The 16,101-nt window shown below is 46.3% G+C and overlaps 1 protein-coding gene across 2 annotated transcripts in view; it reads left to right on the top strand.

Annotated features, from left to right (window-relative positions):
- Positions 1-776: 776 nt before the first annotated feature.
- Positions 777-16,101, top strand: part of SYNC (syncoilin, intermediate filament protein) — a 17,672-nt gene continuing 2,347 nt past the window's right edge. Inside the window, exons 1-4 of one of the 2 annotated variants that reach the window (XM_020896062.2) lie at positions 782-1,223; positions 7,379-8,552; positions 14,910-15,034; positions 15,218-15,294. In XM_020896062.2, the coding sequence (XP_020751721.2) occupies positions 1,171-1,223; positions 7,379-8,552; positions 14,910-15,034; positions 15,218-15,294 (1,429 nt within the window). In that variant the 5' untranslated portion in view covers positions 782-1,170. Of the gene's footprint in view, positions 1,224-7,378; positions 8,553-14,909; positions 15,035-15,217; positions 15,295-16,101 lie in introns of both variants that reach the window. The other variant, XM_070459093.1, reaches the window with a different exon arrangement.

Raw genomic sequence — 16,101 nt, 5'->3', positions numbered from 1 at the left:
GACGTGTACCCCACAGTCATCAGAGTCACATGTGAACACAGCAGTTCCACAATCTCCCTCCCCACACAGTACACACACAACCATGTGGCATGCACACAGCCAGCAGGCCTACAGATCACAACACCCTGGCCCACAAATGGTTCCACACAGCCGCCCCACCCCCACGCCTTATTCAAGGCCTCTCTGATTAAACACATCCAGCCCCTCGGCTTGTTATAGTGCCTGGCATTCTTCTGCGATTGAGTCAAAGACCTCCCCAGACAGAGGGGCTAAGTGGAAAAAAAGGCATTGGCAGGGAGCATGCCAGAGGCCCAGGTCTGGGAAGGGGCCTGGCCGCTTCCGGCTCAGGGACCCAGACAGCCTTTAGTGTGGAGTTTGATCCTGACCTTTGGGGGGCTAAGGACCTGGGGGAGGGGTCACGCCTAGGAGTGGACAGAAGCGGGGTGCAGGGGGGGTGATGACAGGTGGAACGAGCGGAGAGATCCCCTAACCCTCACGGCGTGAGCGGGGGGAACAGAAATCGGGGTTACATATGGACTCAACCTTCCCACGTGGTCCTCCCACCGCCCTGCCCCAGGCTCCCGACTGTCCCCAAACGCAGGGGGTGTGGCGTTGTCCCCCCCTCCTCCCCCCAGCCCTGGGCGACAGCTGCGGGGGCATAGCGCTCAGGCGAGGGGGTTACCGCAGGGCGCCAGGCGGCGGCAGACACCCCCGACCTCCTTGCGGGCGGAGCTCAGGGTGCCGGCTCCCCCGAGGTCCTCAACCCCACACTCTGTCCCCTTCCCGGGCCGGCCCGGCAGGAAGAGCGCCCTCCTAAGGCTGCAGAGCCACCTTCCTCCCCGGGCCCCTGCAACTGGGGACACTCGGACAGGAAGGATGGGGAGAAAGAAGACTCGGGAAGACCCCGAGGTGGCGTTTTAGAGACGCCGACCTCCCCTCCCACACCTTCCCCCCCACCCCGCGCTGGTCCCGGGAGGGGCGGCCTCTCCCCGCCCCCGGGCCGCGAGGCCCGCTCCCTCCTCCGCGGCCGGAGCCTGGGCCAAGTGGGCGCGCCCGGCCCCGGGCCGGCGGATCCGGTGTCGGCTGCAGCTGGCAGTGCGGCTGGCGGGCGCGGGCGGCCCGTGGGGCCGACTATTAATACCGCGGCCGCCCAGGCCGGGTAGCGCAGCCATGGCCAGCCCGGAGCCCCGGCGCGGCGGGGACGGCTCCGCCCAGGCCGCGAGGTAGGAAAGGACCTTCTCAGGCCTGGGTCACCACCCGCTCCTGGGGAGGGGGTGCTGGGCGGATCCCTTCTCCCCAAGAGCGCCTTTCGGCAGACGGGGGCGGTGGTCCTGGCGGGGGTGGGGCACAGGACGGAGCCACCCGCCAAGGGTGATAGGGGAGCCTGGCCGGGGCGAGGCGGGGGCCGGGGGTTCCGACACCTCTGCCGGTCTGGGGGCTTTTCATAACTTCCCCTCCCCTCCCACGGGCGATGTGAGGATTAACCCCTTCACACTAGCCGGCATCAACCATCAGATGCCGGATGGCCCATAGTGGCCAAAGACCCTCCCCATTTTCTTTCCTTCCTCACCCCAAATGCAGCTGGACATGGAGCCCTCCAAGTCGCTGAATTGGCCGTGTGGAAGAGACTTGGTGCAAGGTTGGGCGGCTGCCAGCTTGGAGTTGAGAGTCTGTTCAGGCAGCTCATTCTCTCTGGTCTGGGGCCTGGGAGGGCGTCGGGGGAGGGTCCCCAATCCCAGACCAGCAGCAGGGCCTTGGCTGACCAGGGGCCCTGGAGGGGAAGCCCTCTCCATCATCCGCACTATCAGCTTGCCCCTGATGAGGGGGAAGGGACCTGTGGCTGAAGGATTTGGGGGAGTAAGGAACGTTTCTGCCCCAGGTCAGCCTGTAGCCCTGGACTTCCTCTTGTATCAAGAGGTGTAAGTGCAGTCACACACACCTGTCACCCCTTCCCTGTCACCCCCGCACGAAGCTGAGCCGAGTTTCACACATGCACTCACCTGTAGTGTATACAGAGCCAGCCACACACCAAGCCAGGCCTGCGTGGTGTCACAAACACGCCCAAGCGCAGTCCTGATGGCCGGGGTTGGGAGATGCTGGGATCCTACAGCGGCAGGGACAGAGTGGCAGAGGCAGGCTGCTTGGAGCCCAAGGAGGCCGGGGATCAGGGGCCCCAGCCGAGCTGGCTGCCTTGCCCCTAGACCTCCTGTAGTCTGCTTTAAAAAAACATTTATATATTGGGCTGCCTTGGGTCTTAGTTGCAGCATGTGGGATCTTCATTGTGTCATGTGGGCTCAGTAGTTATGGAGCTCTCTAGTTGCAGCATGCAGGCTTCATGCTCTATGGCATCTTTCATTAGGGGAGCTGTAGTTCCCAGCCAGAGCTTCCTGGTGGCTCAGCGGTGACAAAGTAGGAGATATGGGCTCAATCCCTGGGTCGGGAAGATCCCCTGGAGAAGGAAATGGCAATCCACTTCAGTATTCTTGTCTGGGAAATCCCAAGGGCCGGAGAGCTGGGTGGGCTACAGTCAATGGGATCTCAAAAGGGTTGGACACAACTTAGCGACTAAACAACAACAAAGTTCCCCAACCAGGGATCGAACCCTCATCCCCTGCACTGCAAGGCAGATTCTTAACCACTGGACCACCAGGCAGGTCCTCCCACAATCTACTTTTTCCCGGCTCTTTAGAGAGAGGCAGCTGAGTGAAGGCAGCACCTAGCAGAGGCCTAGCACTTCAGGGGAGGTGACTGAGGCAACACGGTGTGTGGGAACAGCACTGCCTGCAAGTCAGGAGACCTGGACTCTACATCCAGTCCTGCCACTTGACCTTGGGCAAGTTTCCTCCTTGGAGCTCAGTCAGTTGCTGCTGCCTACATCCACAGAGCCCCGCCCTGGGATACAGAGAATAACTGTGCTTGTCGTTAGGAAACGGACTATCAGGGGAGACCGACAGATGCACTTCTGGAACGCAAAGCACTTAGTGCAAAGATGAGCTGCATATAAAGTGCCTTGAGAACACAAGAATGGGAGTCAGCTGGGAAAGGCCTCACAGAGGAGGTGGGGTTCCAGCAGGGTTTGGAAGATGAGTAGAAATTTAGTAAGTAAATAGATATAAATATATTTTGAATGCTAGGGCCAAGCTCTGTTATACCTGCTGTATCTGTTAGACCTAACACCCATTCTATCTAAGACGAGAGTGGTAAAAAGGAGCCTTGGCTCTAGAGCCAGACTGCCGGCCTTCAACAGGCTCTACCATGTATAAGTTGTAGAACTCTTGAGTGAATTCTTTATTTGGTGCTTTTTGGTTTCCTTATCTATAAATTGGGATAAATCCTATAGGTCAGATGTAAAGAATCTACCTGCAATGCAGGAGACCAGGGGTTCGATCCCTGGGTCAGGAAGATCCCCTGGAGAAGGAAATGGGAATCCACTCCAGTATTTTTGCCTGGTGAATTCCAAGGATAGAGGAGCCTGGCGGGCTACAGTCCATGGGGTCACAAAGAGTCGGACATGGCTAAGTGACTAACACACACAAGTGAGCGTCGTATAAATGAGTATTTATGGAGAATGCTTAGAATACTGCCTTGAATGCAGTTACGTCATTCCAGGGTGGAGGACTCAGCTGGAACATGATGTGAGGGCAGTCTGCTGGCAAAGCTGGGACTCTGTTGAGGATCTGGGTAGGTCTGGCTGGCTGAACAGGTGCATCCTTCTTGGTGCAAGGAGATCCACTTTTCCAGGCAGTGTAGGACTCCTCTCTAGACAGGCAGTATACAATGAACTATATGCTCCCAGCTGGACCCTTTAGACATTGTGGGGTAGGAGTGGGAGGTATAAAAGTTAACACATGTTCTGAGGGACTTCCCTGGTGGTTCAGTGGCTAAGACTCCCAGTGCAGGGGGCCCGGGGTTCAATCCCTGGTCGGGAAACTAAATCCCACATGCAGCAACTAAGAGTTCACATGCCACAACTGAAAAGTCCTGTGTACACAACTAAGACCCAGCATAGTCAAATAAATAAAAATAAATATAAATAAAGTTAATGCATGTTCCAGAAAGTCAAGCATTGGGTGGGCCGTGGGGAGTAATTCAAGATGAGGCTGAAAAGTTTTATTGGGGCCACATCTTGAAGGGCCTGGAATCTGTGTGAAGCAGTTCACTCTCTGTGGGTGAAGTGGATCGAGATGGTTTGCTTTATATTAGAGCAAGTTGCAGCATTGTCAAAGCTAGACTGGGATAGGAAAGAAGGCTTATGGGAAGGCTGGTACAGGAGTGCAGGTGATGTATGGTGATGGATGCTGACTAAATTAACTGTGGTAATCATTTCACGATATATACAAATATTCAATCATCATATTGTATACCTAAAATCAATATAATGTTATATATCAATTATACCTCAATAAAAATAATGACATACAATAGAAAAAAAAAAAAGAGTGCAGGTGAGGGGTGATGACTTGGTTGAGTGTTCTGGCAGTGGGCTGAAGAGGAGGATGGAGCCTGGAGACCTTCTTAGATAGAAATATCAGTTTTTAGTGAGTGGGCTGTTAAAAGACCACTTGTCTAAAAAAAAAAAAAGACCACTTGTCTATCGACAGAAGTATGGATAAAGAAGATGTGGTACATATATACAATGGAATATTACTCAGCCTTAAAAAAAGAATGAAACAATGCTATTTGCAGCAACATGGATGGACCTAGAGGGTGTCATACTGAGTGAAATAAGTCAGAGAAAGACAAATATCATATGATATCTCTCACACGTGGCTCTTAAAAGAATGGTACAAATGAACTTATTTACAACATAGAAATAGAATCTCAGATTCTATTTCATACCATAGGTACGAAATGAACCTATGGTCACCGGGGGGGAGGCAGGAGGAGGGATAAATTAAAGATTGAGATTGATGAATACATACTACTATATATAAAATAGATAACTAAGAAGGACCTACTGTAGAGCACAGGGAACTGTACTCAATATCTTTGTAATGGCCTATATGAGAAAAGAATCTTAGTAAAGTGGGTCTCTCTCTCTCTCTCTCTCTATATATATATATATGTAAATAGATGTATAACTGATTCATTGTGCTGTACAATAACACAACACTGTAAATCAACTATATCCAATAAAAAAATTAAAAAAATACAACATTGATATACAGCCTGATATACAGTGATATATTTCTCTGAGCTGGAGAATACAGGTGTAACAAGCTCAGAGAGAAGGATAATTTGTTGGCAGTAGAGTCTGAGGTGCCAAGTAACTTCAGGTGTTACTTGGCACCTGATGCTTGGCACGTTAGGTGAAGATACCTGAAAAAAAAAAAAAACCACTCCATGTCTGGTAATGGGAAGTAAATGAACTAGGTGATCGTTGAGTTGTCTTCAAGCTTTAGGTTTTGCTGGAGGTGCTGGGATTGAATGAGGCCAGTGATGTCTGGGGCCTGGTGAAGCCACACCCGAATGCCATCAGGGGGTTACAAAAGGGAAGCCAGGGATTCCTGGGGTGTAGAGAGGAGGACTGAGAACACAGTGATTTAGAATAAAAATAGTCTTTATTGGGAACATGAAGCTGAGAAACAGAGCTTAAAACCTGGAGACAAGTAAACCTTTCTAATACAAATCAAATTCTTTGTTTGATATGTGAGGCTTTTCATTTACACTTTCTATCCAAAAAAATTTTTAATTCAAATTTAGTCTTTTATAACTGGCACTCTCTGAGTTTCCTTGAACAAATTACTTAATCTCTTTAACCTCCATTTCCTGATCTGTAAAATGTGAATAATAAATGTAACCACCTCATAGAATTGTTATGAGGATTAAATGAATCGATATATGTAAAGCATTTAGAACAGGGCCTGGCACATATAACAGGACCTTTAAAAGTGTAATTTATTATTTCCAGAGTATTTTATATTTTCAAAGAATTGCTCAGAGATCCAAGGTAAGTAAGGTGCATTTGAAACAGAAAAGACTAAAACCACTTGAGGGCCAAAGCAGCAGGAGAGCATTCCTCAACCAGAACCGGGAAAGCTAGCAGGCAGCTGGAGCTGGGTTAAGGGGCTCATGTGTTAGAAGCGCAGAGTCTGAATTCAAAAGCATCTGACAGGCTGGAAGGATGGACCAGTTCTAAGATGAGGTTTTATAGGAACAAGAGATATGGTTTTAAAGCACTTGCTGTGAAAAACTCTTAAGGATTTTACTCAAACTCAGCATTTATGAGGAATATGAGGGACTTTCCTGGTGACCATTGGTTAAGATTCCACACTTCCAATGCAGGAGGCACAGGTTTGATCCCTGGTCAGGGAACTAAGATGCCACATGCTGCATGGTGTGGTCAAAACAAGAATATGATAGAGCTGCCCTATATGTTAAGGGCATCTTGACTACGTCAGTAGGAATATAGGATCCAGAGAGTCACTGCTCAGAGTACATCTGGACTCTGCTTCCTATACTCATCCCCAAGGGATAATGAATCTGTCAACTTAGAAACTGTAAAAAGTAACCCAAATGAGGAGGGTACTGGAAACCTTGACATGCATGGAATACTTAGGGATAAATCAGTTCTCTTTATTTTATTCGTTTGTGGCTGTGCTGGGTGTTTGTTGCTATGTATAGACTTTCTCTAGTTGTGGCAAGCAGGGGCTACTCTCTAGTTGAGGTGCGTGGGTTTCTCATTGCAGCAGGTTTCAGTAGTTGTGACATGGCATGTGGAATCTTCTCGGACCAGGGATTGAACCTACATCCCCTGCATTGGCAGGTGGATTCTTAACCACTGGATCACCAGTGGTTGTAGTCCCTCTTTATTTTTTAAATATTTATTTTATTGAAGAGTAGTTGATTTGCATTGTTGTGTTAATTTCTACTGCACAGCCAAGTGATTCAGTTATATATATATATATATATATACTTTTTCATATTCTTTTCCATTATAGTTTATCACAAGATATTGAATATAGTTCCTTATGCTATACAGTAGGACTAAATCAGCTCTCTTTAAGTGTTCAAAGAACTGATATGGAAAAGAAATTAGTGTCTGATTCTAGAAAGAAGAATCAAGTCCAGGTGAAAACCGTGGGCAGGATTTTACCTCAACACTAGAATTTTCTTCTGGTAATGGAACACAGAGTGGCTCAGGTGTGGTTTCCTGTCCTTTGATGATTTGTAAGCAGAGACTCAACACTTACCTCGTGGGGATGGTGTCAGATCTAAGCAATGGGCTGTGTTGTGGTGGACTGATGGAGGGAGGGGGCAGACAACTGCCCTCGGAGATGTGAGAATTTGCTACAAGCTAGGCTTGTGTGTCCTGGCGGCTCGTCACAAACCCTCCCAGGACTGTGACTGCCCTCTCATCTTGTCGTTTCTCTTGCAGGGAAACAAGACCAGAGTTCATGTCTCCTCTTCAAGAGGAGAACTCTGCATCCCTGTATCAGCTGGGGACCTGGAACCCAGAAGTTACTCTGTCTTTGGAGGGGACCTTGAACTTAGAGGATATTCTCTACCTGGGGGACACAGGTGACCTTGATGAGGCTCTGTACGTGGAAGAAACTGAACCGCAGGAGGAGACGCTGCACATTGAGGAAACCAGGACGCCGGATGAGGCCCTGTACCTGGAGGAGCCAGTGAGGCCAGAGGAGGCTTTATATGTGGAAGAGCCGGTGAAGCCGGAGGGGGTGTTAAATGTGGAAGAGCCCGTGAAGACGGCAAGCCCAGAGCAGATCGTTTATGGGGGAGACACGGTCCTGAGCGAGGAGAAGTCTAACCCCAAGGAGGGCCCCCGAGCCAGGCCGAGTCCCAGCACAGAGGGGAGCCTGAGCATAGAGGACCTGGAATTGCTGGAGGGGCGTTTCCAGCAGTGCATTGAAGCCGTGGCCCAGCTGGAAGAGGAGAGGGATCAGCTCATCCATGAGCTTGTGTTGCTCCGGGAGCCCGCCCTGCAGGAGGTGCAGCAGGTCCACCGGGATATCCTGGCCGCCCACAAACTGCATGCCCAGGCAGAGCTCGAGAGGGACGGGCTGAGGGAGGAGATCCGACTGGTCAAGCAGAAGTTGTTCAAGGTGACCAAGGAGTGCGTGGCCTACCAGTACCAGCTGGAGTGCCGCCGGCAGGACGTGGCCCAGTTTGCCGATTTCCGGGAAGCGCTGACCACCCGGGCGGCCCAGCTCTCAGAGGAGCTAATCCAGCTCCGGGAGGCCTATCAGAAGCAGGAGGAGCAGTTACGGCAACAGCTCGAAGCACCTCCGAGTCAGAGGGATGGGCACTTTCTCCAGGAGAGCCGGCGGCTCTCTGCCCGGTTCGAGAGCCTCATGGCAGAGAGCCGCCAAGGCCTGGAAGAGGAGTACGAGCCTCAGCTGCTGCGGCTCCTAGAGAGGAAAGAAGCTGCGGCCAAAGCTCTGCAGAAAACCCAGGCCGAGATCCAGGAGATGAAGGAGGCCCTGAGACCACTGCAGACACAAGCCCAGCAGCTCCACCTGCAAAACAGGAACCTGGAGGACCAGATCACCCTTGTGAGGCAAAAACGGGACGAGGAGGTGCAGCAGTACCGGGTAGGCCCACTGGGCATGGGAGGAAGGAGGAAAAGGGGACTGGGCCAAATGTCTGTGGGCTGGAGGATGCTAGCATATGTGAAGTGAAGTCGCTTAGTCGTGTCCAACTCTTTGCAACCCCATGGACTGTAGCCTACCAGGTTCCTCTGTCCATGGAATTTTCCAGGCAAGAGTGCTGGAGTGGATTGCCATTTCCTTCTCCAGGCGATGTTCCCGACCCAGGGATCGAACCTAGGTCTCTGGCATTGCAGGCAGACGCTTTACCGTCTGAGCCACCAGGCTAGCATATGTGGGAAGAGCAATTTGTTCCATGGGCCAGTCACTCGCTTCTTTAAGCCATTTTCCATTTCATTCATTCAGGCTTGCTAGGGCTGACAGTTACTTGCACTCTTAGTTTCCATGACACTTTTACACCAATGATCTTCTTTAATCCTCCAAGTCAACTATTATCATTTTTCCTAGATGAGGAAACTGAGGCCCAGTGAGTCTGAGCAATTTGAACTCTAGTCTGACCAACCCCAAATATTTAAGTGCTCTTTCCACAGCACCATTTTCCGATTCTGAGTGAATCGCCCTTGGGTTTAGATAGAGCAGGAGGGAATGAGGCTAGATAGAATTCATTCTCTCCCCTCCCTGGTATTCACTCTCAAGTCCCACCTATCTGATCTGTGTTTTGAAGTTTTCCAGTCTTAAAAAGCTGGGATGAAATCTATAAACCTCTATCCCTCCTTTTCCTTTTTTGTGCATTTGTCACCATTTCAATCGTACTCAAGCTATTTCTGATTGTGAGCCAGTCCTAATCCCTTTTAGAACAAAATGGGATCTAAACACTAAGTGCATAAACAGTTCTTTCTCCCCCACAGACCGAGCTTTCAGAAGGTAGGGAGTATGTCTTACTTATCTCTGCCACCAGGCTCAGAGTATGCATCAGTTAAGTGCTGACTTCCTTGCTGCTGGGCGCCATAAGACCACACTGTGATGCTTTTCTTTTTTTTTTTTTTTTTTTTCTTGTGAAGAAATGTATTTATTTTTTTTTTTTTTTTTTTTTTTTTTTTCTTTTTTTTCAAGACCACACTGTGATGCTTTTCACAGCAGTATTTTCGTCTTTTGAAACACACGTTTTTTTGGATGAACTTAAAAATCCCAGAGATTTCAACTTATCCATAAGGAATATGTCCTCTGTTGAAAATGGCTGCATTCACTTCACTGAAGATTTTGTCAAGCTTTCTATAGCTTATATTATTAAAACAATAGGGTTTTGGGGTCATAGTATTGAATGCCTTCAAACTATACGTATTTACTCACCCAACACTGACCCCCACCTCCACTGCACTGTTTTTTTACTGGGTCATAATCTAGTGAAAGGGTGCTAATTATTTTTGCATAAACAAATACTATTCTTAACAGCTGATACTCAATCAGATGTTACTTTAATAACTGTAACGCAGGGTAGAAAGTAACATGTGATTTAAGAGAGGTACAGATAAGAGTGCTATGGGATAATGAGATTATTTTTAGCCATGGATTAAATCAGAGAACCTGTAACAGAAGACAGTGTTATTTAAGTACTGAAGTATAGGCAAGATCTAGACCAGTGCTGTCCAACATAAATATAAAGAAAGCCTCTAATAAATTTTCTAATAGCCACATAAGAGAAATAGGTGAAGGTAATTTTAACATATTATTTAATCCAATAGATATAAAAATATAATTAGTAACTTGGCTGCAGGCGAAAGGTGAAAAACTGAGAGGTGAGTTGAACTGTGAAGGTAGGTCAGGGCAGATCCTATTAGACTTTAAAATCCAGCCTAGGGAGTTTGGACTTTATTCAGTGGTCAGTTGGCCCCTTAAAGATATTTAATCAAGGGATTAACATGATCCTCGCTCTTTTTTTAGTTAAAAAATTACTTTTGGCTACACTGGGTCTTCGGTGCTGCATGTAGGCTTTCTCTAGTTGTAGTGAGCAGGGGCGACTCTAAATTATGGTGCACGAGATCCTTGTGGTGGCTTCTCGTTTGGGAGCGCAGGCTCTAGGCCCAAGGGCTTCAGTAGTTACGGCTCTTGGGCTCTAGAGCAGGGCTCAGGAGTTGTGGCCATGGGGACAGTTGCTCTGAGCCTGTGGAATCTTCCTGGACCAGGGCAGGCAGATTCTTAACTACTTGACCACCAGGAAGTCCCCCTTGCTCTCCTATTAGAAACATTATTGGTGGCAGTGTGTAAAATGGGCTAGAGACGAGAGGCAAGGGAGACTGATTAGGAACTACTACAGGTAAGAGGGAACAATGGTAGCAAAATAAAAGGGAAGCAAGAATGAACATAGGATAATTCTGACTACAGAATGAGCGGGGCAGAGAGGTGAGAAGTCAGAAGATGCTTAGATTTCAGACAAGGCTAACTCACATGGTGATGCACTAAGTAGAGAATCCTTGGGATTAGAATTTCCTTATATAGTGTTAGAATTCTAGAACTGTTTCCCCAGTGATTTGCATCACTATACTGGATTTGTTTCAGATTTGATTATCTGTGCAGCTTTCCAAAGATCACTCTATGAGAAACAACCCTGATGAAAGTCTATTTCCATACCACAATTAAAGTAGGAAAAAAGGTCTGAGAGATAATTCTTCTTTCTGAAATGACTTCTTCCTAAGCTGTTTGCCAAAGGCCATGTATGGCATCTGATTACTTTTCAAGGGTACACCTCACACTGGTGACTTTAAATTTGCTTTCATCACTATCACCCATTCATTCAACAAATATTTAGCCAATTTTTTTTTTTTTGTGCCAGGCAGTGAGCTATGTGCTGGCAAAAGACGCAAACTCGTGGTAAAGGGTAGGGGTGGCGGACAATCACGGTCCTCAAAAAGTTTATAGTTCAATTAAAAAATAATAATAAACAAAAAAAAGAACCAAAAAGAAAAAATTAGTGATAAAAAAGTTTATAGTGCAGGAAGGATATGATAAAACTTCCTAAAATCTAAGACCTCCTGATCTAAGTATGTATATAAAGTGTGAGTTTTAAAATCAATGAAATAATTAACATACTTCAATGTGATAGACAATGTAATAGTTGTAGGAATAAAGCATTGTACTGATGAAGCAGGTATAATTACCCTTGGGGAAATAAGGGGGAAATTTCATACAAGGATTAAAAATAGCTAGTGTATAATTGAAGTTCTTTACATGTAATAATTCATTTAATTCTTACCTCTGAGATAGGTATAACTATTGTCACCATTTGAGAAACAAGTAAACAAGTGAGTCAGAGAAGTCATTTGTCCAGGGTTACACAGCTAGGAAGGGATGGAGGTGGGATGTAACCCTGGGAAATCCAGTTCAAGTTCACACTACAAGGTGTTTGAGCTGAGTCTTAAAGAATGAATTCACTGTGTCGACAAGGGACAAAGACCATTCTAGGCCAAGGGAACAGCTCATAAAGCATGAAAACACAGACATGTTATGGGAAGTGTGGCTGGACCATAACAAATCTGAGAAGTGGATGAGGCTGGAGAAGTAGCATGGGACCAGACTGTAAAGGGCTTTATGTATTCTTTAGGTCAGTGGTTTTCCTAAAAAGGTTTTCTTCAAAGCCAGACTCTTTCCCCAAAACAATGTTATATGGAATGGCAACATGTAAACATAAAAAAAACAGGTAAAAGTAGAGCTACTAACTAAAGAGTGAAGTACACTCCAGCCTCCTCCTGGGGTTTCATGGAAAAGTTTGAAGACCATTTAAGAGTCCGCCTATCTATGTATCTGGACTTCCCAGGTGGAGCTAGTTGTAAAGAATTCACCTAGATGTTAAAAGACGTGGGTCAAGAAAATCCCCTGGAGGGCATGGCAACCCATTCCAGTATTCTTGCCTGGAGAATCCCATGGACAGAGGAACCTGGCAGGCCACAATCCCTAGGGTTGCACGCTACTGAAGCAATTTAGCACCCATGCATCTATATTATCTATCTCTACTTTTGTATCTATGTGAAGGCAATAAAGCAACTGTTGAGTGTAAGCTCTAAATTAATGGCAAATCCTGGCTCTACCACTCACTGGGAAACCTTGGACAAATTACTAACCTGTGGTTCAGCTCCTTCACATGTAAAATGGGATTAATGGGTCTGCTGCAAGGAATGAGCTTGTTAATAGTATCTGTAAAGCACTTCTAATGGTGCACTGTAAGTGGCAGGGTGGAGGGCAGATTGAAAGAGCCTGGAAAGACCACTTAGTGGGAGAGGAGAGAGATGTGAGGTAAAATGGGCAGAATTTTGGTGACTGGTTGCAGGGGGTGGGGTAAGTTTGCTGAGAATGATCAAGTTTTTACCTTGAAGTTGGAAGACTTCTAGTGCCAATAGATGGAATATGCTTACTATCTGCATGCTTCACATCAATAAGCATTATATGGAGGGTGCCAGACATACTAAGATCTAAGCACCTACAGTCTGATTGGGAGTTAAAGATCCCACATGCCAGGCAGTGTGGCCATAAGAACAAAACAAAACAAAAGCCACGTGTAGCTAATGACTTCCTTACTGGACAGTGTAGACTAGAGTAATGGAGGTCCTAGTTAGAAGTGAGGGTCAAACTAGCAGGAGTCTGAATGCCAGACTAAAGAAAGCCTATGAAAGACTCAATGATAAAATGCGGGTTTTTTTTTTTTTTTTGGGCTATGTGAGACCTTAGTTTCCTGACCAGGGATTAAACTCGTGCCCCTCTGCAGTAGAAGTACAGTCTTAACCACTAGACCACCAGGGAAGTCCTGATAAAGCAGTTTTTAAAATTAACCCAATGATGCTACATAGGATTAAGAATGGAGACTGTCCTTCATTTCTGTCACTGTAGTAATACTTCATTCTGTGACAGCGTCTCCCTGTCAAGAGCTTATCAGTGACAGTACAGATTGTCTTTACAAGCATGTTCTTTTGTATATCCAGCAAATGACAGGTTTACTAGATAGCAAGGCTTGGGAAACTGGGGCACAGAGGTATGCAAATACTTCTAGATAACATGCTTAGATGGTAAGGCCCCATCTCTGCATGGTGCCAAAGTATGGTTATGTGTTGGATGGAGCTCAGTCATATTTGACTCTTAGTGACCCCATGGACTATAGCCTGCCAAGCTCCTCTGTCCATGGGATTTCCCAAGCAAGAATACTGGAGTGAGTTTCCTACTCCAGATCTTCCCAACCCAGGGATCAAACCCGAGTTTCTGAGTCTTCTGCATAGGCAGATGGATTCTTTACTACTGTGCCACCTGACTAGGCACTAAAAAAAGACCTTTGAACAATGTATGATGAAAGCGGAGATTCAGCTACAGTATCGAACACTGCAGACTGACATGCCTCAGGTATACCAAGGATGACTCGGAGAACAATTTAGATCATTCTATTTAGAACATGATTCCCTGTTGGCTCAGTTGGTAAAGAAACCCCCTGCAATGCAGGAGACACAGGTTCAATCCCTGGGTGGGGAAGATCCTTTGGAGAAGGAAGTGGCAGCCCACTCCAGTATTCTTGCTGGAAAGTCCCATGGACAAGGAGCCTGGTGTGCTACAGAGCCCACGGTGTTGCAAACAGTTGGACAAAACTGAGCGACCACCATCGAGTATGTGCCCAAACTGGATTCCAATTCTTCAAAACCTGAAATGAAGTCACTGCCCCTTAAAAATATGCCTTCCAATTTCAGCACTCCCTTTCCTTCCCAACTCCCCCATGCTTTCCGAGGATCCACGCCAGCTAGCAGCCAAGCCACAGACTGACGTGCGGACATCTTCTTTAACGTCATTCTGCAGACATTAATCTGCAGAGAAAATTTGTAGAATGATCCCGCCTGGTTTTGGCATAATGGGAAAGTTATCTGAGACCCAAGAGCCTCCAGGGCATAGCACCTTCATTTTCCAAATTAGCACTTTAGAACAAATTGCCCTGATATAATAAGAAAAGGATACAGGAAATTAACAACTATGATACCCTCATTAATATAGCACCTACCTGCATGTCATGTTGTGGTAAGTACTAAGTAAAGCTATGTCTGACTTCAAGGAGCTTCAAATACAGTTATTCAAAGATACCTGCTTACAGCTGTAGGGGAATATAAAAACTGATCATCTTAATGGAAACAAACTTGCACATTAAGGTTCTATAAAAATTCTTAGTTCACCAATTAGGTGGTCAAAATCCTCCCCCATACTTCAGGCAAGACTGCTTTTGGGTCACCATTTTCAAAAACATCAAAACACGTTCTCTGAATCTCATTTTCTCAATCTCAACACTGCTATGGAAGTTAGTGTGTAAAGAAATGCTTTATAATAATGGATGTCAGGTTTTTATTGTTTGGCTCATTAGAGATGTGCCTGGCCCTCATGCAGGAACAGCTGGAAGAAATGGAAGAACGACAGAGGCAGCTAAGAAGCGGGGTGCAACTCCAGCAACAGAAGAACAAAGAGATGGAGCAGCTAAGAGTCAGCCTTGCTGAAGAGCTCGCAACTTACAAGTCAGTTTTTGCTGCTCCCCAAATCTCAACCAACACTGGCTGAGGGGATGGTGGGGAGGGCAGATGCTGTTCATGAGAAATTTCTCTTGACAGTGAAAAGCAGAAAAAAAAAATGGGGGGAAACTGTCAAATTGTGCTTATCCATGAACAGAAGGAAAATGGTTTGTTTTTTTTTTTTTGAAGGGCTATGCTACCTAAGAGCCTGGAACAGGCTAACGCTCCCACTTCTGAGGCAGGTGGAATCGAGACACAGTCTCAAGGTGATACTTGTGGTTACAAGACTGTTGTCTGCCTTGTTGTCGCTTTCCTAACAAGACTAATGCTTCAAAAAAAAAATTGTCTAATAACAAATTACATCATCTAGGAATAACAGGAGGACACATACCTCCAAGTTGCCTGGTTCAAGTATTCAGGCTTCCTTTGCAATGTTTCAATTTCTAGTAGGACTTAAAACACGCCGATTGTCACCAGGAAATCCGGAACCGGATAAAACATCTAGGCTCTATGCATTCTCACTTTCCTCACCCTACCTGACCCCATCTGCTATTCATAAACAGTTTCCTTAGAATAGCAGAGAGGGCAGTTAGGACATCTAATTCAGACTATGACTAAGAAGGCCAAGAAGGCTAAAGTAACCTGTTAACAAGTCATTTAAAAAGCTGAAGAGGGTGTTGTTTATAGACTAAAGGACATGATTATTGCTTAGTTTGTGAAACAAGCAACATACCTATCCAGTGATTCTTTACATTCCAATATGTCCTCATATTCTATAAAGTCCTAGATTCTCTTGGATAGACACTAAAGATTAAAAAAGATGAAATTGGGTACTAGATTAAGTCCCTAAATTTTTACTAATTTCCTAGTTAATCCTACACATCTTGGATACAAATTCATATTGTAACTGATGCTTTTCCTAAATTACTAGGTTTTTTGTTTTTTTTTTGCTCCTCTGCAGTTTGCAAGAGTTCCCCGACTAAAGATTGAACCCCAGCCACGGCAGTGAAAGCACCGAATCTTAACAACTAGACCACCGGGGAACTCCCATACTAGAATTTTCTTCTACCGCA

Source organism: Odocoileus virginianus, chromosome 30 (genome assembly GCF_023699985.2).
Source record: "Odocoileus virginianus isolate 20LAN1187 ecotype Illinois chromosome 30, Ovbor_1.2, whole genome shotgun sequence".
NCBI classification, from domain to species: Eukaryota; Metazoa; Chordata; class Mammalia; order Artiodactyla; family Cervidae; genus Odocoileus; species Odocoileus virginianus.
Note: the sequence above shows the minus strand (reverse complement) of the source record. Positions and strands in the feature narration are given on the sequence as shown.